This window comes from Pungitius pungitius, chromosome 12, assembly GCF_949316345.1.
Source record: "Pungitius pungitius chromosome 12, fPunPun2.1, whole genome shotgun sequence".
Classification (NCBI taxonomy): domain Eukaryota; kingdom Metazoa; phylum Chordata; class Actinopteri; order Perciformes; family Gasterosteidae; genus Pungitius; species Pungitius pungitius.
The window spans coordinates 17,968,039-17,994,740 of NC_084911.1; the positions used below are offsets into that span (position 1 = coordinate 17,968,039).

The 26,702-nt window shown below is 43.6% G+C and overlaps 1 protein-coding gene and 1 pseudogene across 1 annotated transcript; both read right to left on the bottom strand.

The window, feature by feature from the left end:
* Nucleotides 1-2,547: 2,547 nt before the first annotated feature.
* LOC134132982 (NACHT, LRR and PYD domains-containing protein 3-like) lies at nucleotides 2,548-13,831 on the bottom strand (annotated as a pseudogene).
* Nucleotides 13,832-15,325: 1,494 nt separating this feature from the next.
* nags (N-acetylglutamate synthase) lies at nucleotides 15,326-20,935 on the bottom strand. Its single transcript, XM_037477403.2, has 8 exons — nucleotides 20,426-20,935; nucleotides 19,696-19,976; nucleotides 19,142-19,355; nucleotides 18,855-19,035; nucleotides 18,609-18,648; nucleotides 18,385-18,516; nucleotides 18,108-18,290; nucleotides 15,326-17,497 (listed from the first exon to the last, which is right to left on the bottom strand). The coding sequence occupies exons 1-8, from the start codon at nucleotides 20,792-20,794 to the stop codon at nucleotides 17,353-17,355; spliced, it is 1,545 nt and encodes a 514-aa protein (XP_037333300.2). The 5' UTR covers nucleotides 20,795-20,935; the 3' UTR covers nucleotides 15,326-17,352.
* Between the last annotated feature and the right edge of the window lie 5,767 nt (nucleotides 20,936-26,702).

A 26,702-nucleotide genomic window follows, 5' to 3' on the forward strand; every position in this document is an offset into this window, starting at 1 on the left:
TAAAAAAAATTGACGTAATTAACAACAAACAACTAATTAATGTCGTTAACGCGCCATTTTTGACAGCCCTAAACGAAAGCAATGTGACCTGACTCACAGTACAAACAGCACACATTGATCACAAGGTAGGAAATGGATATATTATTAAGGGGGGCAATTTGCCAAGGGCATTTTATTAGAAATTGGGGGCATGTAGTAGATGCATTATGTTGGGAATTCCTCTCTGCCCTCTGAACCTCAGATACATAATCGTATTTCAGCCCAGTTACAATGTTACAATGCAAAAGTTACAATGGTCTTGTAATGTAGTGATTTGATCCCTTTGAAAAACCTTACCAAAATCATACAAGTTAAATTGTGTTTTATAATGACTACATTATACCTCTATTAACTAGCCCATACTGGACAAGTTACATTGCTGGAATTTTGTACTAGATGTACTACAAGTGGCAGAATCTTAACATTAAAGGTTTTGGTAATACAGTAATCCCTCGTTTATCGCGGGGGTTACGTTCCGAAAATGACCCGCGATAAGTGAAATCCGCGAAATAGAAAACTAATGGCGAGCAACAGCTGCATAGCTTTTACCTTCCCTTAGCATGTCCAGAAGTTTAACTTTATCTGAGATAGGTAGCATCTTCCGCCGTTTGGGCCCATCCGCAGGTGCTTTTGTTGGTCCAGGCCGTTTCGTCGACATTATGGGTTTAGGAGATGTTCGAAATTACAAGATAATTTGGCCAACTTAATGTAAATTTGCCAAGCTGTTTTATGTACGTACACATAACTGCACGAGACGACAAAATGATAGCACAATTCGTAGCATGTTTTGATACAAGAAGCGGGAGTGAGTTTTTAGCGAATCAGAATGCAGAGCACAATGCACCAAAAAAAAAAAAAAAAAGCATTATGAAAATCCGCGAAATAGCGAATCCGCGATAAGTGAACCGCGAAGTGGCGAGGGATCACTGTATACCGTTCTCATCATTTGCCCCTGCGAGGTTCTGTTGTGGTCTCCCCCATCGGGAAGCTTCTCTTACCACTGGCATGCCATCGATGTAGTTCATCTCGTTACCAATAAACAGCAACCTGAAAGTTATCCAGCAATATTTATTTCATTCATGTGTATTACTATTTGAGAACTTACAAGCCGCCACACGGACTGGTACGCTGTGGTTGAATTGTGGTCAAATAAAGCCGAAGCGCCCCCTCCACCCTGTTGCTGGGGTGCTGTGTGCGCTCTGTGCGTCACGTTCTTCCCCCCAAAACCAATAAGTACATGTAAAAACCAAAGTAAAATCCAGGCAGAAGACGCAGTGCTCATACAGACACACACTTCTAGTGGGTCACAAATAATGATTGAGAGGCATTCTTCCTATATTAATCCATCCATTGTTCTTCAGGAGAATGATAAATATGATATTGCAAACATTCTTAACCCTTACTAGTTTAATTATTCTTCATCATTTCATCATTGAAGAAGATTATATTTCTGAATTCTGTCCGACTGATTATTCCTCAACTAACGAGCAAAGCGACATTGTGAGCACAGAACTTGATTGGCTAGCCTTGCTCACGAACTCAGGGTAGAGGGGTTCTGTGAATCTGGTCATGAAAGGAACAACGTTTATTTCTTTATGGGAGATGGAGTAGAAGAACAGAGGAACAGAGTCCCAGCAGGCCAGTCCAAATACACTGCTGCCCCGGAAGTGACCGTGTACTCGTTTTGACTGTGAAAGTTATATCCACGTACAGATGCTGGGCTACTTGTGGTTCCTAGAGTTTTAAAAAGTAGGATGGGGGCCAGAGCCTTCAGTTATCAAGCTCTTCCTTTGTGGAACCAGCTTCCACTTTCAGTCCGGGGGCCGACTCGGTCAGTTCATTGAAGATAAAGCTTAAAACGTTCCTCTTTGATATTGCTTATAGTTAGGGCTGGCTCAGGTTAGCCTGGACCAGCCCTTAGTTAAGCTGCTCTAGGCTTAGACTGCCGGGGGGACTTCTTAGGACACACCGAGCCCCTCTTTCACTCTGACACTCTCACTCTCTCCTCCCACAATCATCCATGTTTTATTAATGTACATCACTAATTAAGCTTCTTTCCGGGAGTTTTTTTGTGCTTTCTCGCCTAGCAGGTCTCCGTGGATCATAGTTTCGTGCAGACCCCGGTCCTGACTCCTGGGATGGCTCTGCTGACACCTGCTGCTGCCATCATCATCATTACTTTAAATATGATTCATATTACTGTCATCATAAACCAACATCTTTCTGCTCTCCCTCCCCACAGAAGCCTCTGTGGATGGTGGTTCCATCTGATGGAGGTTGTCCCTGCAGTGGTCCTGCCGTACACCTGTTCTGCTACTTGCAATTACTTGTATCATTTCAGTTAGAGGAATTGAGTGTATTGTACATCTTTTACATTGTTGATTCTGTACACATGACATCCATGTCAGTCTGTCCATCCCGGGAGAGGGTTTTTTCATATTTTGGGGAGTTTTTCCTGTGCCGATGTGAGGGTTTCGGGACAGAGGATGTTGCATGTGTACAGACTTTAAAGCCCTCTGAGGCATATTTGTAATTTGCGATTTTGGGCTATACAAAATAAAATGAATTGAATCCATCAATTTGACCAAAAAAACGGCTCATACACCATGTCCTTGTCACTACGTTCCAAGCAGCACTCACTATACAATCCTCTCCTGTGGATTTCTCTGTAAGCTACAGCTGGTAAGAATCCATCAGTCTCAACTTCCCAGTAACAGCGGCCAGTCAACCCAGTTGTGCACAGCAGCTGTCTGTAGTGCTCAAATCTCTCTGGATATTACGGATAAGGCTGTTGATTATCCACCATTGTCACTTTTCTGTTCTCCTCCGACAGTACGAGATATCTCTGTACTGTGTTTGGGTCCAGTGTGAGTTCACAGGCGTCTGACAGAGACACAAAGCAGAAGAATATATTATTAGGAACGTATTCTCGTAGTAAACCATGATGTACGTTGGTCCAGTGTACAATTGTCATGCTATTGAAGGTCATTAAACACCAAGATCCCCCTAATAAATGGTGTCAAACCTCCAGATCTGTGCGCAGTTAGTGAGCGGATATATCTCGTTAGTAAGTGACCAAATATTAAGTTGTAAATGTATTTGGTGGATAAACCAAACGTGTAATATGGAAGTTATGACATTCTAGTCAGATACGTCTAACTACGTTATCACTGGTCTGTACGTCTAAGACCATCATACAGACTAAGAGTTTAGATTTCCTTGAGTTTTAAAATCAACGTTTCAAACACCAGCATTATTGATCAGTACAGTGGAGATCGACATGTCGCCTGCGGGTGTTTCAGTGTAATTAGACACACAATGTAAACTGGGGACTCTTGGCCAAATGCGTGATCCGGCATTTGACCTGTTTTTTCTGAGAAAGTCTTTGTCATAGTGACTACATGAATTTTCGCAGACCAGGTTTTAACCTCTGTGCTCCCCCATGATCCACTCTGAAACAATAAACATAGGGAGTAAAGTACAAGCTAGGATGGCCCCAAAAGGCTAAACAAAAAGCATTTTTATAAAAAAAGAGTAAGTAGGAATACAAATTATTGTTCTTAATTGTTTTGTTGAAGTACGCCATGTTACATCACTGGCTCTACAATGCTCTTTTTACAATGTTGTCCTCTATTAGCCATACTTTAGAGTCTCCAGCCTCCACTGTGGGTCGTGTAGTCCAGCAGAGAGGAGCGCCACACCTGCATCTCCTGGGTGGTTGTAGCTCAGGTCCAGCTCTCTCAGATGGGACGGGTTGGAGCTCAGAGCTGAGGCCAGAGAAGCACAGCCTTTCTCTGTGACCTGACAGACTGTACACATGGATCAACAGTCAACTCCTTGTTGTTTTGACTTTAGGACTCAAAGAATTAGGGGACGGATACGACTGACCTGAATTAGGCCAGGTTAAGAATCTGGTCATGTGAGAGGAAGTGTTTGTGTGAGCGTCTTTGAATTGGGGACATTGAGGACTCTCCAGTCCAGCAGAAAGAAGCTTCCCTCCTGAATCCTGCAGATTGTTGTTACTTAAGACCAGCTCCTTCAGGCTGGAGGTCGGGACGGTTAGGACTGAGGCCAAAGTTTCACAGCTCTTTTCGGTCAAGTTACAAGCCCTTAAGCTGAAGAATAGAACGATTTTAGCGTTTCCCTCCATGATCCGTTATTTGAATCCTGTCCTGAGTGCAAATGTTGGTGATATTTCTTCTCTGCACTAGTAATACTGACAGCCGCAATTTCCTATGGGCAAACATTTTGGTCCACCTGAAATTAAAGTCATCCGCACGGTTGTGGTTGTATAGTAGAAGATGTGTTTCAGGAGGAAGGCTTGTTCATCAGTTCACTGTGAAGTTTTACTTTGAGGGGTGATGCCATTCCAGTAAATATCTGAAGATTTAATCATTGGCAATACCTGCTTGCAACGTCCCCATGGGTATACAGACAACTATGACTGGATTCATGTTATACAGAAGACAACCTGGAAATATGTGTTTTGTAAAGCAAGTGGTCAATTGTATATTTGCGGCATGGTTTTCCTCCCATTAAACTTTCCCCTTTGAGAAAATTTGAGCTATTTCTTTCTTTGTCTATTACAGACCCCGATACATCAATTTTCCAATACTCACCAAGCTTTTCATTTCTTTAGTGAGTCACTGCACTACCAGTCAAAATGGGAAACAACATAAAGTGCTTTGAAGAGGACTGAATCTTCCTTTAAGTAGGTTCTGACATCACTTGTACTGTTGCTGAGTGCTGCTTTGGAAGAAGGTATTTCTGCTACCTTACTGAGAGGCGAGAACAAACCACAGACAAACCGTATCATTGGTCCACTTTGCAAAGAGGAAGTCCCGCAACACCACGTCTGCGGTGTTGACTTACAAAGAACTTTCCTTTTTGCCATCCTTTTATTTCATTTTTCATACACACACAACAACAGGGTGGAACGTGCTAGGGCAGGGGTTTCGGGGGGGGGGTTTCGGAGGCGGGGGTTTCGTCTAGTTTCTAGAGGGGTGAAGAGTTCACATATCGTGCATGCGTTACCTTTTTATGACCTTCGCGGTGCAGCTCCCCAGCTGCAGCTCCCCAGCTGCAGGTTTTAATTAGTATAAAGCATATTATCCACCCATCGCGCCCTATCAGAAGAAACAGAAAACTCCGGTAGCGTGTTGGGTCAACCAAAGAGCTTGCTTGACCTTATTGTAGCTTTGCGCCATTAATGTGCAACAGAATCACTAAGTTGGGTCTAGATTTATGGTTGGGCTTAAAATAACTGTGATCTTTTGCCACCATCAGCCGTCTCTCACACATTTTAAACTTCATTACTTTTTCATGACGTAGCATGATCATGCCGATGGGTTTACTTGCATTGTAGTCGGAACAGACTATATGGCTTACAAATGCCACGGAAACCGGCTGACCTGAGAAATTCCAGCTTGCAGTGGGGATTCTCCAGTCCGCCACTGAAAACCAGCACTCCTGAATCCTGCAGGGGGTTCATACTCAGGTCTAACTTTGTCAGACTAGATGACTTAGAGCTGAGAAAGGAGCCCACGTGATCACAGCTGCGCCACGTCAGGTAGCACATAACCAAACTAGAAAAAGAATAAGTGATGAAGACAAACATCAACTTCATCTTCTAGGAGTCTGGATAAGCCAAAACAACATTGTCTGATAGTGTTATATCACTCTTTGAAGGACAGCCTTCTAACAGATGTAGGTCTGGCTAAATTAAAAGCTTACCTGAGAGTTTTAAGTTCACACCGAGGACTCTCAAGTCCCACAGAGAGACGACTCAAATCACGCAAATAGTTGCGTGTGATGTCCAGCTCTTTGAGTCTGGAGGACGGGCAACTGAGAGCTGAAGACAGAACTTCACAACTCTCTTCTGACAACTTGCAGTTACTCAGCCTGAACCGCCGCAGTGATCCAACAGAGGACAGGGATGTGGCACATGACATGGAGACTTCGTGAAGCCTTGATATTGTTGATGATTCTGCTGGCCAGCTCCTTATTCCTGAATCTCCTTCTGAAGTACTCGTCCTTCTTCGCATCAGTGAACCCTCTCACCTCTGTCACCATGCCAATGACCCTTGAGGGATCAGACTGGCTGCCTTGTGTGTTGTGGTCACCCAGATGAAGGCAGAAGGGAACAGTCAGTCTCCCTCCAATGAGGTTTGTCAATAGCACGTCCACTGAAGCTGCATCGGTAACGTCAGTCAGGATCTCGTTGTTGTGGAAGTTCGAAGGAAGTCGACACTCATCCAGACCATCGAGGATGAACCCAATCTGGAGTTTTTCAAAACAGGGTACTCCTGCTTCTTTGGTTTCAGCAAAGAAGTGATGAAGAAGATCTTCCCAGCTGTATGTTTTGTCTTTGAATGGAAATGTGAAGTGGGTATCGTTGTCGACTTTGTCTTCGGCCGGTGTCCGGCTGCCCGTCCAGTGCGGTCCTCCACCGGAGTGCGTACGGCCTGCCGTCAGCAAACCGTCGGTCGGACCGCCAGCGCCGCCCCCGCCAGCCGTTGTTCGCGCCGATCGTCTGTGGCCCGCGTTCGCTCAAAGTGGGCAAACACCCCTGATCTAAGTTATTACAGGTGTATTTGATGCTGTTCATTTCATGTGATTATTAGGGTTCATTTGCAACCTTTGTTGATTCATTTTCATCTTGTTCATCATGTTATATTTATATCATGAAAGAGGGAAAATGTGTTTATTAAGCAATAAATAATGCCAGTTATGGTCAGGGTTAAACTAGAGAGGTCTGGTTCATTAATTCTGATTTGTTTATCACACTTCCATTTAAACGGTTAGGCCGAAGAGGTCAAAGGTCCCAGATGATAAATATTGTTGGTCAAAATGACTTGTATGGCATTTAGACATTTTGACTCTATACTTTACATCTACAATGTTTTACATTTGTTCTCGCTAGATAAGAACAATATAAATTTAAATTAAATTCTACAATGTCACCTTTCATGTGACCCTCAGAGTGACCTCTGGGGCTGTGGACAGATGCACACAGTCAGGATAGAATTGGTTTGGGAACCATTGCAGCAGACTAACTGCTCTTACGCATGTTGGACACACCACCATGACACTGTTAGAGAAAATCTATATCCAGTCTATATCATCTATAACAGTAGTCTGCTGAAGCTTGTTTGGGAGGAGGGTTTTACGTGTCAAAACTGTTAAACTGTGACCGTAAACTGAGGGAATAAACATATCCCTCGATATATAGATAAGTTTGCTGTTTAGTGACACTGGAATGTAATTTAGTAGAAGAAAAGAATGTTTGGACTGGTTGTCTCTAGTGGCAGAGACACACCTTTTGAAATGAGTAAGTTCCTCTATCATCACCAAAGTCAAAGGTCACATTAATCTTGAGGACACTGTGATGTTCTTGATAAAGCAGCAACCAAAAGTCCCATGGTGACTCCGGAGGTGGACAGAATCTGTCCACGGGACAACAAGTAACCCTGTAGTCCATAAATCCAGCCTTAATAGAAGAGTGGCAAGAAAACACAACATGTCAACAGGGAAACATGGTGGTCATGGCATCGTTCTACACATTCTATATTTTCCCTTTTTACAAGTAGAAGAAAGACAAATATAACAAGTGCTGACAATATCTTCTTGTAACACCAATCAGGAATTTGAATCCATAAATTGTGGCAATGTATTGAGAGCACTGTCCAGCAGTACACAAACATCTGGGTAAAGCACATCCCATCTCTGCAGCTTCCTTGTCCTGAGCGCTTTGTTGGTGCCAAAGTGTGACTCTTGTTAGTGAGTCCACATGCATTCAGCCTCGCTGTAACTGGGGATACTCTTCCTTGAAATAGGAATTAAATGTTTTTCTCTTGGAAATAAAATGTCTCTGTGCAATTGAGAAGCTTCCCTAAAATCTGGCTTTGAGGTGGAACTAACATGGGCACAATCAGTGATAACTTAAGGCCTAGTTTTTTCAAAATAGTAACAAATCTGACGGCAATAAAACTGAAGTAATATTCTTTGGAACACAGTCCAACATTAGATCTTATCATCCTTTCACCTCTTCGGCTTAAAACATTGAATTCAGAATTAAAGTGTGACAAATAAGTTTGTAGGTCAATTATTCTCAATGTTTAATATAAAGAAACCAAAAGTCTCTTCATTAGAGGTATGTTTTGTTTTTAAATAAAATAAATAAAACAAGATGTGTACAACAATGTTGGCGAATCAACCCTAAAATCACAATGAATTGTACGTTTGAGTAAGCTCCTCTATCATCACCTACGCTCCTTTATGAGCGTACTCAAATGTACAACTAAACTAAACAGGCTTCAGCAGACTACTGTTGGCGGGAAATAGATTTTCTGTAACCGTGTCATGGTGGTGTGTCCAACATGCTTAAGAGCAGGTAGTCTGTTGCAATAGTTCCCAACCCAATTTTAGCCTGATGGTGGTATCTGCCCACAGCTCCACAGGTCACATTAAGTGACATGGTAGAAATTAATTAATCTCTTTATTGTTTTTGTCTAGAGAGAAGAAATGTAAAAATTCTAGTCTGAATACCACACAAGTCATTTTCCTTAGATCACACATTTGACCAAAATTATTTCTTATCATCTGGGCCTTTTCACCTCTTGGGCCTAACCATTTAATTTAGGATGGAAACAAACCAGAATCAATGAACCAGACCTCTCTAGTCTAACCCTGACCATAACTGTCATTATTTATTGCTTAATAAACAACACATGTTCCCTCTTTCATGATATAAATATAACAAGATGAAGATGAATCAACAAAGGTTGCAAATGGTGTCAAACTCATTTCAGGTTCGGGCCAGATACAGTTCGACCGAACGCGGGGCACTGACGATCGGAGCGGGGGGGGGGGGGGGGGGGGGGACTGTACGGCCGTACGCACTCCGGTGGCGGACCGCACTGGACATGCAGCCAGACACCTGCGGCGGAGTTCGACATAAGTGACCTAAATAAATCTATGGTTTAAAGAGCAGCGAGTGTAGTCAACTACTGCTGCTAACCAGAGGTGGGATCAAGTCACTGTTAGGCAAGTCACAAGCAAGTCTCAAGTCATTGCCCTCGAGTCCCGAGTCAAGTCGAGTCAAAGACGAAGCAAGTCCCAAGTCGAGTCACAAGTCGTACCATTTTAGTCTCGAGTCATTTCGAGTCATTTTATTATAGTGGGGACGGGGAACCCTGGGTGATGGTGCGCTGCCTCACAGACCTAGACTACGAAGGGAAGGGTAACGGTGGATCGACTGTGACTGTGTTATAGTACTGTAACGCTCACCCCAATGCTGCAGCGTAAATAAGGAGGCGATGACTGGCTTGCAACTCCGCTGCATTTATTTATATAAAACAACTCAACTTCGGTCACTGTTGGCCGTCACCACGCCGAACGAACACTTCCGCATTCACGGCCCCCCAAAACTCGGGTTGTCTCGCGTAACTACAGCTGGTAACGGAGCATAACGTGAACACATGCAACATCTGCATAACTGATTAACTAATAACTTTAACTCAGCTCATTACACTACTTTAAAACGGACGTTGACATAATGTTGGCGAGGATTTCCATCGGAGTCTGAATCCGGGTTCAAAAATCCCGATTTTTGTAACCATGCACGAGCTGTCTCGTTGATACGGTCAAATGGACTGCAGTGATTGGATGTCGTGCAGGCAGCGCGCGCTCTCTGCATACAGGTGGCGCACATTTTTTGACAGATGCAGACAAACAGAGCGGCGCGGCCGTGTGAAAATGTTATCCCCCAGTTTTCATGGGAAGTAGCAAGTCTTCTCGAGTCAAAAGGCTCGAGTCCAAGTCAAGTCACGAGTCATCGGTATTCAAGTCCAAGTCGAGTTGCAAGTCTTTGTACGTTTTGTCGAGTCGAGTCTCAAGTCATCAAATTCATGACTCGAGTCTGACTCGAGTCCAAGTCACATGACTCGAGTCCACACCTCTGCTGCTAACACATCCCGTCGGACCCGGATTATTTATTTATATCCGTTAATGAACTTTTCTCCTCATGTTAACCTGGTAACCGCTGTCATTGCAGACCGTTGCGTGGATTTTACTGTGAAAATCTACGTACTTCCGGGTTAGCGGCTACGCTTCGTATATTCGTTTTATGGAAAAACACACAAAAGGGACAAACGGAGTGAAAAGGGTCCGTGTACCTTTTGATCGTCGCTTTTACCGTAAAAACCAGAAAACCAAAACTCTCATTTCTCGTTTTTCGTTTCTAATCCAAAACGGTAAAACGGAAGTCGGTGGCCGTTTTCTCGTTTTTCGTTTAGAACCAAAAAACGAGACCAACTGACAACTTTTCACTCCGTTTATCCCTTTTGTGTGTTTTTCCATAAAACGAATATACGAAGCGTAGCCGCTTAACCGGAAGTACGTAGATTTTCACAGTAAAAATCAACGCAACTGTCTGCAATGACAGCGGTTACCAGGTTAACATGAGGAGAAAAGTTGATTAACGGATATGAATAAATAATCCGGGTCCGACGGGATGTGTTAGCAGCAGTAGTTGACTACACTCGCTGCTCTTTAAACCATAGATTTATCTAGGTCACTTATGTCGAACTCCGCCGCCGGTGTCTGGCTGCACGTCCAGTGCGGTCCGCCACCAGAGTGAGTGCGTACGGCGTACAGTTCGCCCCCCCCCCCGCCTCCGTCAGCTGTTCGCTCCGATCGTCAGTGGCCCGCGTTCGGTCGAACTGGGCAGTATCTGGCCCGAACCTAAAATGAGTTTGACACCCCTGATCTAGGTTATTACAAGTGTATCTGATGCTGTTTATTTTATGTGATTTTTAGGGTTATTTTACAACCATTGTTGATTCATTTTCATCTTGTTCATCATGTTATATTTATATCATGAAAGAGGGAAAATGTGTTGTTTATTAAGCAATAAATAATGACAGATATGGTCAGTTAGACTAGAGAGGTCTGGTTCATATATTCTGGTTTGTTTATTACACTTCCATCCATAATTGAACGGTTAGGCCCAAGAGGTGAAAGGGCCCAGATGATAAGAAATAATGTTGGTCAAATGTGTGATCTAAGGCAGTGTTTCTCAACTGGTGGGTCGCGACCCCCCCCCCTCCCCCCCGTCGACACCACTAGCAAACGCGGAAGCCCCCCCGGCGACACCGCTAGCACCCCCCCCCCCCCCCCCCCACCCCACCCTTGACAGATTGAATTGGGTCGCGGCTTGTCATTAAGGGGAAAAGGTGGGTCCCGGAGCCATACAAGTTGAGAACCACTGATCTAAGGAACATGACTTGTGTGGCATTCAGACTCTAGAATATTTTACATTTTCCTCTCTCTAGACAAGAACAATAAAGAGATTAATTCACTTGTACCATGTCACTTAATGTGACCTGTGCAGCTGTGGACAGCACTGTCAGGCTAGAATTGGGTGGGGAACCATTGCAGCGGACTACCTGCTCTTAAGCATGTTTGACACACCACCATGACACTGTTATAAAAAATCTATTTCCCGCCAAATAACACTAGTCTGCTGAAGCCTATTTGGGAAGAGGGTTTTACATTTTAAAACTCTTAAACTGGGATCGTGAACTGAGAAAATAAACATGTCCCTCAAAATGTAGATAAGTTTGCAGTGTAGTGACACTGGAATGTCATTTTTAAGAAGAAATGAATGTTTGGACAGGTTGTCTCCAGTGGCAGAGAGAGAACTTTTGAAATGAGTATCCTCTTTAGTTGTACATTTGAATAAGCTCCTCTATCATCACCAAAGTCAAAGGTCACATTAATCTTGAGGACACTGTGATGTTCTTGATAAAGCAGCAACCAAGAGTCCCATGGTAACTCCGGAGGTGGTCAGAATCTGTGCACGGGACAAAAAGTAACCCTGTAGTCCATAAATCTGGCAAGAGAAAAGCTGCTATTGAGAAATCCTGTTAGGTGTTTTCCACAAGCCACATTAGAGACACAGCAAACATGTGGACGAATGTACGCTGGTCAGATGAGACCAAAACTGAACTTTTTGGCCTCAATGCCAAACGCTGTGTGTGGTGGACACTGACCACATGTCATCAGGGAAACATGGTGGTCATGGCATTGTTACACATTCTATATTTTCCCTTCTAACAAGTAGAAGAAAGACATAAATATAACAAGTGCTGACAATATCTTCTTGTAACACCAATCAGGAAATTGAATCAATAAATTGTGGCAATGTATTGAGAGCACTGTCCAGCAGTACACAAACATCTGGGTAAAGCACATCCCATCTCTGCAGCTTCCTTGTCCTGAGCGCTTTGTTGGTGCCAAAGTGTGACTCTTGTTAGTGAGTCCACATGCATTCAGCCTCGCTGTAACTGGGGATACTCTTCCTTGAAATAGGAATTCAATGTTTTTCTCTTGAAAATAAAATGTCTCTGTGCAATTGAGAAGCTTCCCTAAAATCTGGCTTTGAGGTGGAACTAACATGGGCACAATCAGTGATAATTTAAGGCTTAGTTTTTTCAAAATAGTAACAAATCTGACGGCAATAAAACTGAAGTAATATTCTTTGGAACACAGTCCAACATTAGATCTTCTCATCCTTTCACCTCTTCGGCTTAAAATATTCAATTCAGGATTGAAGTGAAGAATAAGTTTGTAGGTCAATTATTCAAAATGTTTAATATAAAGAAACCAAAAGTCTCTTCATTAGAGGTATGTTTTGTTTTTAAATAAAATAAATAAAACAAGATGTGTACAACAATGGTGGCAAATCAACCCAGAAATCACAATGAATTGTACATTTGAGTAAGCTCCTCTATCATCACCTAAGCTCCTCTATGAGCTTACTCAAGTGTACAACTAAAGAGGATACTCATTTCAAAAGGTGTCTCTCTGCCTCTAGAGACAACCTGTCCAAACATTTTTTTCTTCTACTAAATTACATTCCAGTGTCACTAAACTGCAAACTTATCTATGGAGGGATATGTTTATTCTCTCAGTTCACGGTCACAGTTTAACAGTTTTAAAACGTAAAACCCTCCTCCCAAACAAGCTTCAGCAGACTACTGTTATAGATGATTTAGACTGGATATAGATTTTCTGTAACAGTGTTGTGGTGGTGTGTCCAACATGCTTAAGAGCAGGTAGTCTGCTGCAATGGTTCCCAACCCAATTCTATCCTGACGGTGTGCATCTGTCCACAGCCCCAGAGGTCACTCTGAGGGTCACATGAAAGGTAACATCTAACGAGTAATCTAGCGAGAACAAATGTAAAACATTGTAGATGTAAAGTATTCTAGAGTCAAAATGTCTGAATACCATACAAGTCATTTTGACCACAGCAATTGACCAACATTATTTATCATCTGGGACCTTTGACCTCTTGGGCCTAACCGTTCAAATGGAAGTTTGATAAACAAACCAGAATTAATGAACCAGACCTCTCTAGTTTAACCCTGACCATAACTGTCATTATTTATTGCTTAATAAACAACACATTTTCCCTCTTTCATGATATAAATATAACATGATGAACAATATGAAAATGAATCAACAAAGGGTGCAAATGAACCCTAACAATCACATGAAATAAACAGCATCAAATACATCTGTAATAACCCAGATCGGGGGTGTTTGCCCACTTCGCGCGTACGCGGGGCACGGACGATCGGCGCGAACAACGGCTGGCGGGGGCGGCGCTGGCGGTCCGAACGAACGGTCCGACCGACCATTCGCTGACGGCAGGCCGTACGCACTCCGGTGGAGGACCGCACTGGACGGGCAGCCGGACACCGGCGGCGGGCCGCGAGTTCGACATATGAGACCAAGATAAATAATATGGACAGTTCAATATAATTAAATCTATGGGTTAAATACACGTATTCTGCCACATAGTGTTGGAGATGTGAACCCGTTTACTCTGCGTCTCATTGAACTAACCGATCTCTCTGCGGTCACTGAAGCGACACAATGCTTGGAACATAAATATCAGAGCCAAGAGCAACGAGTGTAGTCAACTACTGTTGCACAGATCCCGTCGGACCAGGATTATATATTTATCTCCATTAATTAACTTTTCTCCTCATGTTACCATAGTAACCGCTGGCATCGCAGACGGATTTCTAGCATACACACGTTCCATTGCGTTGATTATTACTGTGAAAATCTACGTGCTTCCGGTTTAGCGGCTACGCTTCGTATATTCGTTTTATGGAAAAACACACAAAAGGGACAAACGGAGTGAAAGGTTGTCAGTTGGTCTCGTTTTTTGGTTCTAAACGATGAACGAGAAAGCGACTGCTCACTTCCGTTTTCTCGTTTTTTGGTTCTAAACGATGAACGAGAAAACGGCCGCCCACTTCCGTTTTACCGTTTTGGATTAGAAACGAAAAACGAGAAACGAGTGTTTTGGTTTTCTGGTTTTTACGGTAAAAGGGACGATCAAAAGGTACACGGACCCGGTCAGCATTTGGAGTTCGGTTTTTCCGGTTTCGTGGACTGAAATATTTGTCCAAACAAACGTTGTGGTGGTTGTTAACACTTTCACAATCTATCCGGGTTGATTCATCAACAGAAGCTCCTCATGAACCCAGACAGGAGTCCTTCCCGGGTAGAAACCTTGTTAAAAATCATTTCAACCAAAGGGCGAAACATGCACTGTAATAATAAAATAATAATAATAAAAGTATGTAGTTCAACTTGAAAACCTAAAATCAATTGCTTCCTTAAACCTTCAAGTAGTTAAATTTAATTTAACTACTACATCTCATGAATTTTAGATCACTTTAACTTTGGGTTTCTCTCTGTAAGTTCACATGAATGTGACTCGGTCCAACTAATGTTTCTAACTCCCCTTTTTTAGTTACAAAGAAGTCTTGAAATAAAATTATTGAAACGTATGCATTGTTTCAGATGGCAATCTAGTTATAAAAAACACCACGTCTTGTGACAAAATAACAACTGACAGGCTTTAGCTAATTTTGAGCTGATTTTCTTTTTACAACTTGTACCTGAGGGGTTGGTTTCTCAGTGGTGTACTCGGGCTGAGGCTTGGTCTGGTTCCATCACCACTTTCTGGAGAAATTCGGAAGGAATACTTTATTGCTTGCGGCTACTCAGGATTCACACAGTTTATAACGCCCATAAACGTGCAAATGGTTATGGAGCTCAATTTATCTCTGACCCCAAGTGCACGACACCAGACCCAGCTTAAGTTCAGCCGGAAATACGGCGTAGTTTATTTTACAATATCAAATCCGAGGAACAAACAAAAAAACGAGAACTCCCTCCTAATTGGCAGGGGGGGGGGGGGGGGGGAACTAAAGAAGGCAACTCCAAAAACTCCCTTAGTCCATGGGCGCTCACAAAAACTCACGCTCAATGATCACAGGCATAGTTCTGCGTTGAAAATCCAAACCATCTCCAAAAAGGAGCACAGGGGGAGAACGACCTCCTTCTCTGGGGAAACACAGAGCGCCACCGGCAGTTCTGATACTTAACTCCCCGTAGGATGCGCCAACGAGCCGCGGCAGCTCAGGTGCGCTCCGGTGCGCCCGGAAAAGCTGCAGCAAGTGACAGTTTGGATTTTATCGATACTGCAAAAAAAAAAAATAGAAAAAAAAAAAAAGAATACAAGCTTCGTTCTTGTATTTAAATAGAGTGCCTGGCATACATATTCAACACACTTGGATTTTTTTCCCCATTTTGTATCGTTAAACTGTAATTCAAGTAGACTTTTCCATATGATCAACACAACATATGCATAGCGCTTTGAAGGTGCAAAATACCTTTTGTTAATAATATGAACAACAACAAAAAAGTTCACATCTGTTGGATGCATAAGTGTTCAGCGCCCAGAGTCAATACAGTGTCACGCACTTCATACTGACAAAAAATTATTTGCACTGTTGCTCTTGGGACCTGCAGCTGCTTTGAAATGTCTCCAAGTGACTTTCCGAACTTGTTCAAGTCAATTATTTGCCTTTTCAGATCCATGCTGAGCTCCTTTGACTTTGCCACTGTAGCGTTTGTATCCAATGAGCCCTATTTAAATGGCCTTAGAGCAGTGGTTCTCAACTGGTCTGGCTCCTGGGACCCACCATCACCCCTTAATGACGACCCATATCAAGGAACATTCTCAACTTCTCAAATTTATTCAAAATCAAGTTCACAAGCTGAATTTCATATTTTATATTCAGGATGTTTAATTATCCTAAAAAGCCCAACGTCTCTCCCACATCAGGATGGTTTGACCCAACCTGGCACACGCTGCTGAAAACATGGACGGACGAGCCGGCAAAAAAAGACGACACTCCGCTGCATTAAAAAAAGTCCCTTCAAAATAAAAGCACAGGATGAATTTTTTTCTGATTTTTTTTTTTAATTCAAAATTGTATTTTCCCACGCAAAGGCCCGGAACCCATTAAGTTGAGAATCACTGCCTTAGAGAAGTCACCAGCTGGAGTCACTCATAATCACTCACATTAAGTTATTGACTTTCTAAGTCACCAAAACTTCTAATTCATGTTGCTGTATGTATATTTTTCACACAGCAGATTTTGTCGCTTTTTCTGTTAACCCATTATAAAGTCATACAAGAACCAAACTTGATGAATGTTTTTTGTGACAAAGAACTATCTGTTCCAATCACTCTATCAGAGACAAATCAGACTTGTAGAAATAACGGGAAACTCAAGAGAGCCATGACATTATGTTCTTTACAAGTGTATGTAAACTTTTGACCACAACTGTATAGTGAGACAACATTCTAGCAGATTCTACTAGAATAACGTAGCCACACGTTTGGACCGCAAAATCCTATCTGTACATGTAACCTTTCATTTATGAGCCACCAACATGTCAGTGATACTAAATGAGAAAAGAGCTCCACTTTCTATGTGTAAGTTTGAGTGATGTGTATTAAAAGTCTGAGATGCAAACATATCACCATTAAAACATAGTCCCCTGTAAACAACACCCCGATTGTGTTTCCAAATGAGAGGAACACTTTGTAATGCCGCACAGTCTTTGATATGTAGGTAGTGTTGAGATCCCTCCACTGTGGACAGAGCTGTTAAATAAATAATAATAATAATAAAATGTTCTTAAAATGAAGCAGAATAACCGTTTTTTGGCACAAAAAAAACAACAACTAGAACTTTAGAGCTAATCCAAGTAATCTGAATAGAGGATAATTCAAAGCTCCACGTTCCAGAAGTATGAAACCAAAGTAATTAAAAGGAAGAACAAGGGGAAAAAAGACCGGTCCAAACTAGAAAAAGAATCAGAGCAAAAGTTAAGGAAACACTATTGATAGATTCATAGGAGAGTCAATGAGGCTCAGGACCCGCCGGAGGCGCGGAAGGAGTCGGGGAGATTCTTGGCGTACTCCACCAGCTCGTAGGAATCTCGGATGTCGGTGAGACCGAACCAGAAGACGGTCCACATGCCGTTAACGAAGCTGCCATCACAATGTTTGAAGTACCTGGACACACACACACACACACACCCTGTTCTTAATCACATTGACTAGAACTAAATTAGGAAAAAGCTGGTGAAGTCTTAAAAATAGTTATTTATCAATTTTTTTTGTCCAACGACTGAAGTGAAGTGAGATTATTGTTTACACCACTTTGGATTTCATCGGCCAATATAAAAGGTCGGAGGCCATCAGTGTTATTTTGGCAGAATTTTAGTTTGACTGGACCCTGCGTTGTTATGTTATGTGTTTCCACCTATTTGTTTGGTCCATGGGGCAACAACCTCACATTGCAGATGTGCACATCTAGAGAATTGTAAATATGGGACTATATAGAGACCGAAATGACATACGATGAATAATATTTAACAAAAGAACAAGGTACAGGCTCATTTCATCGGACAGGTAACTTGAAATGACTTCTTTTGTAATGCGGCGCTACATGAGAAATGTAATTAATTCATTCTGGGGTCACAGTTCTTAAACTTTAACTTCAGTTGAACCACTGAACATGTTTTCATCTACGCACTTTTGTAGAATGCCCCAAACTGTAAGTTGCTTTGGACAAATGAAGGCATCATGTATACAGAGCTTTTACGATGTGTGTGCGTCTCACCAGGGGTTGATCCTGTTGGTGGCTCTCGACCTCCAGAACAGCTTGCCCAGGTCCTGTCGGATACATTCCCATAGGACATGGCTGGTGCCCTGACCCTGCTTGCTGCTGCTCACCACAAACTTATCGAGGTAGGGGGTGCCGCTGTTCACCGGCTCCATGGTGACGATGGCCGCCGCGCTGTAGCTGGAGGGACGGAATGAGAGCAAAACGTTGAGGATGGAGGACAGGAGGCAGATTGCGTTGCTGAGTCCGGTGTGGGCATCCTTGATGCGTGTACCCTTCGGAGAGATAGATGGAGTGCAGCCGTCCCTTCAGGGAGTCGATGTAGTCGCGGCTCAGCGTTTTGTCAAACGACACGTTGACGAGGGCCAACAGACGCTCGCAATCCACGCCGTCCAGGGAGCTGTACCTGCACACACACACATTCACTGTGAAGGCCAAAAGGCCAAAAGGAACCACGGCTTTGGTTACGGGTCGGTTCCCCCGTGGATGCGTACTTGCCGGTGTATGGGATCTCCGTTTTTAAAGAGCGTCCCCGACCCTGAGCCACAGAAAAACAGACCAAAAGAACAGGCATTTAGACGTAAACTCATGCTAATGATTGATTATCGACGCACACACTCGGCAACACCCATGTACGTGTTGCAGGGCCCCTCTCGGGTTACACCTCAAACAGACGGCTCTCCACGCATGCCGACGCGTGGGAGCGAGTGAGTGGGGGGGGGGGGGGGGGGGGGGGGGCCTCGCCTCTGTGGCTGAACAGCTCGGTCAGCAGCGTGTCCGCCGAGGTGATCACCGCCGAGGACTCGGTCAGCAGCTGATTGAGCAGCATGGCGATGGCCGTCACCCTGCGGCGCTCGGCGGCGCTCAGCCACGCCGCCGTGGACAGACCGGGCAGGTCGCTGGGCAACGACACTATGTCCAGCACCTGGAGCACAAAGACAAAGCGAGGGAGTCGTACGGGAGCCTCTGCGTAGGTGGTGCATGTCCAATGCACACACACACACACACACACACACACGGTCGGAGCGTGCCTTGTTCTCTCGGCTGCGGAGACCTCCGGACTTGTTCAGGAACATGACCTTGTGGGGCTGCAGGGCCCGGGCGAGAGCGGCCGTCACCTCGGTCTGGTCCAGAGCCACCGAGCAGCCCCGCTGGTCCCTCCCCACCGGGCACACTACTGGGATCATCCCGCAGTTCAGGCTCCACTGCAGGAGGCCGGTGTCCACGGCGACCGAGGGCGGAGCGCTGCCGGAGGAGGATGATGGCGACAGGGTCAGGGTGGACGTCAGGGTGGGGAGGAGGAGGTAAAACCTACGGTTCGGAATGAGACTGGGCCGATTCTAGGATTAACGGTACGGGGCATGTGGACCTACATGATGGCGAGGACATTGCAACCGTTTAAGCGACATGTGAAAATTCCAACAGTATATATTGTGAACTCAGTGGAGCTTGAGCAGTATAAAGACGGCGCCCTACCTGGGACGGTTCATGCACATGATTGACCCCTCTCTCCGCAGAGAAAGTAATAGCTTTTCTAGAGCTTACTTCATTGCTGATGACCCCCCCCCAACCCCGGGCCCCTCACCTGCTCCCGCACGAGGCTCCGTGGAGGAGGAGGACGGACTCTGCGGAGAACAGCGGCAGGACGGAGGCCGAGTGCTGCTGCAGAGCCTCCGTCAGCTGCTGGCTCCGCTCCACCAGCCCGCGCTCGCACGGGGACCCGGCCAGCGGCTCCGTCGGGCCCACCTCCTCGACGGCGGCCCGGCCCATCACCACCACTGGCTTCATGTCCATGCGCTGCAGGAAGGAGAGCCCGAAGGCCAGGCTGTGGACCATTTCGCTGCTGGTGAACACGGAGCTGTCCACCTGGGAGACAAAGGGACACACAGCGGGGGCTTTTGGCGTGCAGGGTTTTGAACTGAAATGTGGACTTTTTTAAATAGCAGTTGAAGACTGATTTGTTGACTTGTTTGGAGATTGGTGTTGATGTCTTTCCTTGAAGGATTGTGATGTCCGCTCTTTAAAAGGTTGCTCTATAAATGAACTGTATTTTATTTATAGCATCACTGGTGGTCCAATGTGGGTAAGCAGACTTACTCGGTTTGGTTTTGTAATTTACACACAAAATCACCACCTTTTTACACCCAAAAGTACACCTTTTACACCCAAATTATGATTTGGTAGGGAAATGGTACCAATTCATGAACGAATTCATGTACAACTAACTAACACATTATAAAAACTAGCCTCCATATGGCAACAAATGTCAGTACGTAGCATTCGGACTACATCGTTTTGACTGAATACACGTGTACCTCCAGAACGGCAAAAGCAGTAGACTGAGCCGAAGTCGCTCTCTGGAACTGGGTCAGCCAGTACCGGGCCTCCCGGGGGTTTCCCCCGACCTCGTTAAGGAACGCCTTCACGTCCCGGTAAATGAGATTCCGCTTGGCCGGCGCTTGTCTGCCGGAGGCGGCGAGACTTCCCGGCCGCTCGCGCTGGGCCGAAGCCACGGCGTTTCCTCCCGCACTGGCGGCGTCGGCGCTCATCGTTCGCGGCTGCGGACCGAGCTTGTCCCGCCGCTGCTGACCGCCGGGGCACCGGGTCAGAGACGGGGCGGACAGGTACCTCCCCGCCTTTACCATGGCTCGACAACCGGAGGCGCTGCTGGTCACTTTGGCCATGTTGCTGGGTCCCTCGGGCTGACGGCAGGAGTCGAAGAGGACCGCATGAGTTCAGCAGCCGGGTGCTAGCAGCTCGCAGTCGGCGTGGAGAAAGTTTCAAACACGCTGCTGAGTCGGCGGTTCTCATTTGTCAGAACTAAGAGGGGGGATATCAGGGGGCGGGGGGGGGGGGGGTGCTGTGGGCAATTGGGCACAATGCTGGATGTTGACGTGTTTTATTCTATAACGCAATCATTAACTAATGTTTAATAACAGTTGCTGCAACTGTACAACCCCGAGTTTGTTAAAATGTTGTCTGTTTTGTGAAGGTTTGTGTCAAAGCTCTGTGACTTTTCTCGACCTCTGGAGGACAGTAAGGAGTAGTACAGCGTCCCGGTTTACGAAACAAAATCCACGTGTTAATTCGTTTACATCACATGTCATTTAGCTGACGCTTTAATTCAAAGCGACTTACATTGCATTATTACCTACGCGTTACATTTTGCCTGGGGAGGAATTAGGGGTTGGGTGTCTTGCTCAAGGACACATCGACACGGCACATGGGGCAGCCGGGATTCGAACCGCCAACCTTACGGCTCTCAGTGCGTCACACCACTCCATGCGCCACCATCAATTTTTTATTTTGAATAAAAACAAACCTGCATGTACAAATTACGGACATACAACATTTTGGGCTACAGTCTGGTTACATTAATACAAATTTTATTAAGTTGGTTCATGACTTAAAAAAAGACCTATACCATGTTTGTTAGTGAGATAACTACAAGCAGATGAGAATCTGGGGTCAAAGTTATTTAGGTTTTAGGCAATCCACCAAATTAAATGTAATAAAATTCCAGGCCAATAAGAAAAGTCCGGCTACACAGGCTCAAAACAAAGTGAATAGCGCTGAACAGGCCTCTCTAACTAAGACTAAATCAACCTGAACACAAAGAGGAACATTGATAATGAATGGCCTATTTGAAACAAAAGGGGAACATAAAGACCAACAATACCACACATCCAGCAAGCTTTGAAGAAAATTCTGCAAAGTAGACAAACCATGAAATTGCAACCGTCACATGATAATATCAGGGCCGCCAAAAATACTTTTTCCCATGGACTTCCCTCTGGGAAAGAGACATCTGTAACTCAGTGGATATTTTTCTTTTCAGTTGAAACAACTTCCCAGCATATATTTTATAAACACATGAATACAGCTCATTTATATCACTGGGGCTAGAACTAAACTTTGTAAAATTATCCAAAAAAAAGTGTCTGGTTGACCTCACTTGGTTCTGCCTGCATTCAGAAGACATGAGCTATAAAGAAAACTAAGGAGAGTTACCCACATTGAGTACGCTGTAATAACCAAGGTGCGCTTACGATATGGTGACCGTAACCACGGTTTCAAAAGGCACAAGCAGGTGACGTCCTACTGCGTGGCGTTTGTGTCAGGAAACGCTGCGTTTGCTCTGGGAGACCTTTAAAGTTTCTTCAGTGCTCTGGTGCTAACGTGAACATCCTCCATCTGGCAGTTGAAAATACATCACTGTAAAGATAGTGAGTAAAAAATAAATCTTTCCCAGCGCGCAAACCTTGAAGTCGGCCTCTTGTCGCAGGCTCCCAGCTGGATCCCATCCCAGTAACTGATGTAATATCATCTCTATTCAATGGCAATGTCAACGCAGTGCTCATGGTCTAGGCCGAACGCCCCTGCACCTCCAGTAGTGTCTCTGCCTTCCCCGAGACGCCTTTTACCGCCCCACAAAAAGCCTCCTGTCGACGAGCTCAGCGGCTTTGACAACACTTCTATCGGTTTATTGTTCTCTAGTCTTTTGGTCAGTTTACACGCTTTGTGCACTGAAGCATGACTGCCCAACGCATTTAGAACTGTGCTCGGGTGTCTCCGTTTGAAGACATCAGGCTTCTGTCTTCATGTTTTGTCCCCCTATCTCAGTCTGTCATCAGGCATCTGCCCCGGCTGCCCTCGGGCAAGAGCACGGAACCCCCCCCCCACACACACACACACACACACACACACACACTGGGTAAGGGCAGTGCGGAGGTGCACGTACTGTATAATCTTCAGGAAGTAATTAGGGGGTCTGAGATCAAAGAGTGCGACGGGAGAACATTCCCCCTCCAACCACATTTCGACTCAAAGTCATCTTCAGGTCCTTGTAAAGGAACTCTCTGAAAAGAAATACTCTGAAAATAGTACTACATAATTGAAAAAATAGTCCTCATTTTAAGGTGGCCTATGAGTCTTTTTGACTATTACTAGAACTTTAATATGACTATTTGTGGAGTTTTCAGGGAAATGCTATTTGTTTCTTAATCCAGGATAAAGTACGGGTCCATGCACATTCTCTACACCCAGTTTTGAATAAATTGACACATGTAATGACAACAAACCCCAAAGAAACACAGAAGCAGCTTAAAACAGTTTACAGCAATATTAAAGATAATTTGTTGAAACTACATTCATTTTTAGCCAAAAAAAGACGTCCATGTAAATGTACTTTCTATTCACTGCTACGGACTTTGTTCACTTATTAAAACAGTAGAGGGCAGTGGACACCAAGAACTGACAGTGTGTCTGAGCTGGTTTCTACATCCTCCTCCAATCGCCATCATCTACCTGTTGCAGCAGATTGACCATCAACGCTCAGTGAAAAACTGCTCAGTCCTTATGAACTGAGATGAGCTTTAGATAAATCTTTCATTATGAGATGGGACATTTATTGTACAGTAATTCATCTCACTAACAGTCTCAAAATCGTTTTAAAGTGTTTTATTCCAAACCTGCCGACCAATGATGATTTTGCAAATTCATTTTTTTATTGCTCTGATTTTTAACAGTAGACAAATGACAAACTTAAGAGTCTCTCAGCGTGTTTACAACCATAAGACCACCATATTTTAAAGGTATAACTTGTAACATTTCAACATTATAATTACTTTATACTATAAGGCCTTTGTTATTAAGTCCTTTGAATTGTGTACTTGATCATTCTAAAGGTTTCTGAGAATTTCTTTTTGAGGTGCGTTTAATTTTCTTGCCTGTCAATGGTGTCATATCCCCTTTAACTAGTCTAGTTGTTTATAACCCCACATAATAAAACAGAGACCAATAGAGACCCAACTAACTAGTTCATTCAGCCTAGTGTTGTTCTACAAGTTGCTTCTGCTAGCTAAACAGGTTAATGTGTACGGTTAGGATTTTCTACACATATTAAGTATTATGATAAATATTTTTAGTACGATTGTTTGCCCTAAAGACAACAGCAGCCCTCGATTAAATGTGTCACATAAAGATAGCTGCGGTCGCCATGGGAACTCATCTAATGGTCAGTTAGCGGGACGTATGCTAACATTACTTGTTAGCTCGTTAGCTTGAGGTTCACTCGATCCTGCCTGAGTCAGGTCTGATGGATTTTCATCGGCAAAGGAGTGTTGCAGGGATGACATATATTTGAAATAAATATCCCATTGGGATTCTTCTATAAGATTTTGGAATAGTACATTAAACAGGTGACAATCACAAATTTACAGTGTTTTCAAATATTTGCAAATTAACTTTGTGAACCCGTTTTCAAAGGTGGGAGTATACACCACGAGGCTGTAAAGGCTGTTTTTTTACACATTAATTCACATGGCCTACTGTACCTATCGGTGAGTCGATAGATCTAAATAGAACATTTTTTAACAAGATCCAGCTTGTCAAACGTGAGTATTAAATGCTTTTCTTTGTCATGGAAAGATCACAGCTGCAATGAACATGCTGTACCTCTACTTTCTGAGTGTACAATATGTCATGTTTAATTTAATTTAGTTCATTTTCAGAAATATTTAATTATCTGCTTTTTACATTTGCAATATTGTTCTAATATTTTAGCTGAGCTGCCAGGGAGAAAGTTTATTTCTATTCAAGTTTTGAAATTGTTGAAAAACTTGTGTGCCCACCTGACTTCTTGCCCACCCGTCCATCTGTCCGTCTGTCTGTCTGCCTGCCTGTCTGTCTGCCTGCCTGTCTGTCCATCTGTCTGTCTGCCTGCCTGTCTGTGTGGGTGGGCATTTAATCACAGGCTGTATGTGGTCCGTCATCCCTCGGAGGGCGTGAAGGCAGATTGATTTAAAGCTTTAAAGCATCTCTGATTGCACAGGCAGCATCTTGTGTGTTTACAAGTCCATCAACATGTGGTGTTAAAGTGTTTGGTACGAGAGTTTCATCTTTTTTTCTCCAAATGCGTTATACGGTGCTGGCCAGTGAGCATTTGAGATTTGTTGGTGCACGACATGGTTTCAATACTAATGTTTTTTTTATTTTTTTAATCAAGTTTGGAAGAGGGCAGAACAGGTTGGTTAAAGCCTTTCAGTAGTGCAGCAGGAACACAAGCACACGATGAAGCTGCTTCAAATGTCTAAGGTGTATTTTATTGGTAACATTGTGACAATATTGATATGATATAACTGCTGCTGAACAGAATAGTGAAACATATTTCAGTCAAAAAACAGCTTCTTTATATTATTGTTTAAGATTGCTGTACTGCACTGTGTGAGCTATTCTGTTATGAGGGTTTTTAACATGTAGAAACCGTGTTTTGTCTCTTAAATCCGGCGGTATTTTCATGTAGATTTGGTTTTATTGGTGAAGGTATTTCTACGTGCACACAAATGTAATTGGTTCCCACTGGATTCAAATATTACATTTAGATTATATTGCTAGTGACATTGTACACTTTTCTGTCAACAAATCCCTCACAAAGCTGCAAGACTAACCCTGTGTCTGTCTCACTCTCTCATTATTGATTTATAATAGTGCTCAGTAGAGGGCTGAGTGCCACACAAAGGTTGGGGCACAGATTACTGCGAGTAAGACTAACACAGTGTCGGTTCTGGTCTCTTCGTGGGATTTGCAGACGTTGAGAAAACAATATAAGATTACCAGTCCTTTAACGAGCATGAAGTAAAGGTCTGAAAGGTATTTTGTCAGGATACAGTATCATCACTCTCATTGTTTTATAATCTCCTCATTACTCTGGATTGTTCAAAAAAAATGCAGAAAATGATGGATGGAGGTTTTGCCTCATTCATCTCCATTGTGGATTTTACAAACCGTAGTGCGTGTTTAAGCCAAATAAAGTCAAATAATTATTTCAAAGTTATTGCATGACATGTGAATAAAAAATAAATAAATAAAAGATACCAGAAATATATAAATTTCAATCAACAGCTGTTCAGTCAAGCTGATTCACTTAAATCATCATGAAGTAAAAAGAAGTTTCCTGTAAGTTTCCAAAATGTTGTGTTTTTGATACTTTTGGATCTCTGGAGAGCTTTAAACAACCCGCTGAAAAGAGCAACTATATCAATCACACAGAGCCCCAAAAGTCCTGAAAGGGGATTTTTCATCTTGCGGACAGAATTAAATAAACGGGTTCATTTTAAAATCTACATATATACTACCTTTTGGGACTTGAGCTTCTAAATGAATAATAATGATGTCTTGAAGAACTTGGATGGCCATAAATAGACACATTTTTAAGATTAAGTTGATGTTTACATAGTCAAACATTTGTAAACAATTAGTAGATTATATTAAAAACAGCCTCGATGTATGTTAAAAAGAGAAGCAGCTCATATCTCAGCGGGGCTTCTTTTACATCGCACCTTCCTCCTCGTTGGTCCACCTCTCAGCGTCCTGTTTTAATTCAGTTATCAACATCCACACAGGCACACCTGCACACCTGACGCACATGCCGGCACAGAGTTGAAAAAAATTATAACAACTTTGCATATACAGTAAATGACAAAGTGCTCAGTAGAAGTTTGTGAAAGGCTCATTTTTCAACCAAACAGAATGAGAGGCTTCTTTGGTGCCTGGCAGACAGCTTGTGGGCACGTGCCCCCTCCCCCGGCACGG

Coding starts and splice junctions, on each gene's coding strand:
- nags (XM_037477403.2), bottom strand. CDS start 20,794: ATGGCCAAAGTGACCAGCAGCGCCTCCGGTTGTCGAGCCATGGTAAAG. Junction 19,356..19,695: donor GGAGCCTCGTGCGGGAGCAG/GTGAGGGGCCCG, acceptor CTCCTCCGGCAG/CGCTCCGCCCTCGGTCGCCG. Junction 18,517..18,608: donor AACGGAGATCCCATACACCG/GCAAGTACGCAT, acceptor GTGTGTGTGCAG/GTACAGCTCCCTGGACGGCG.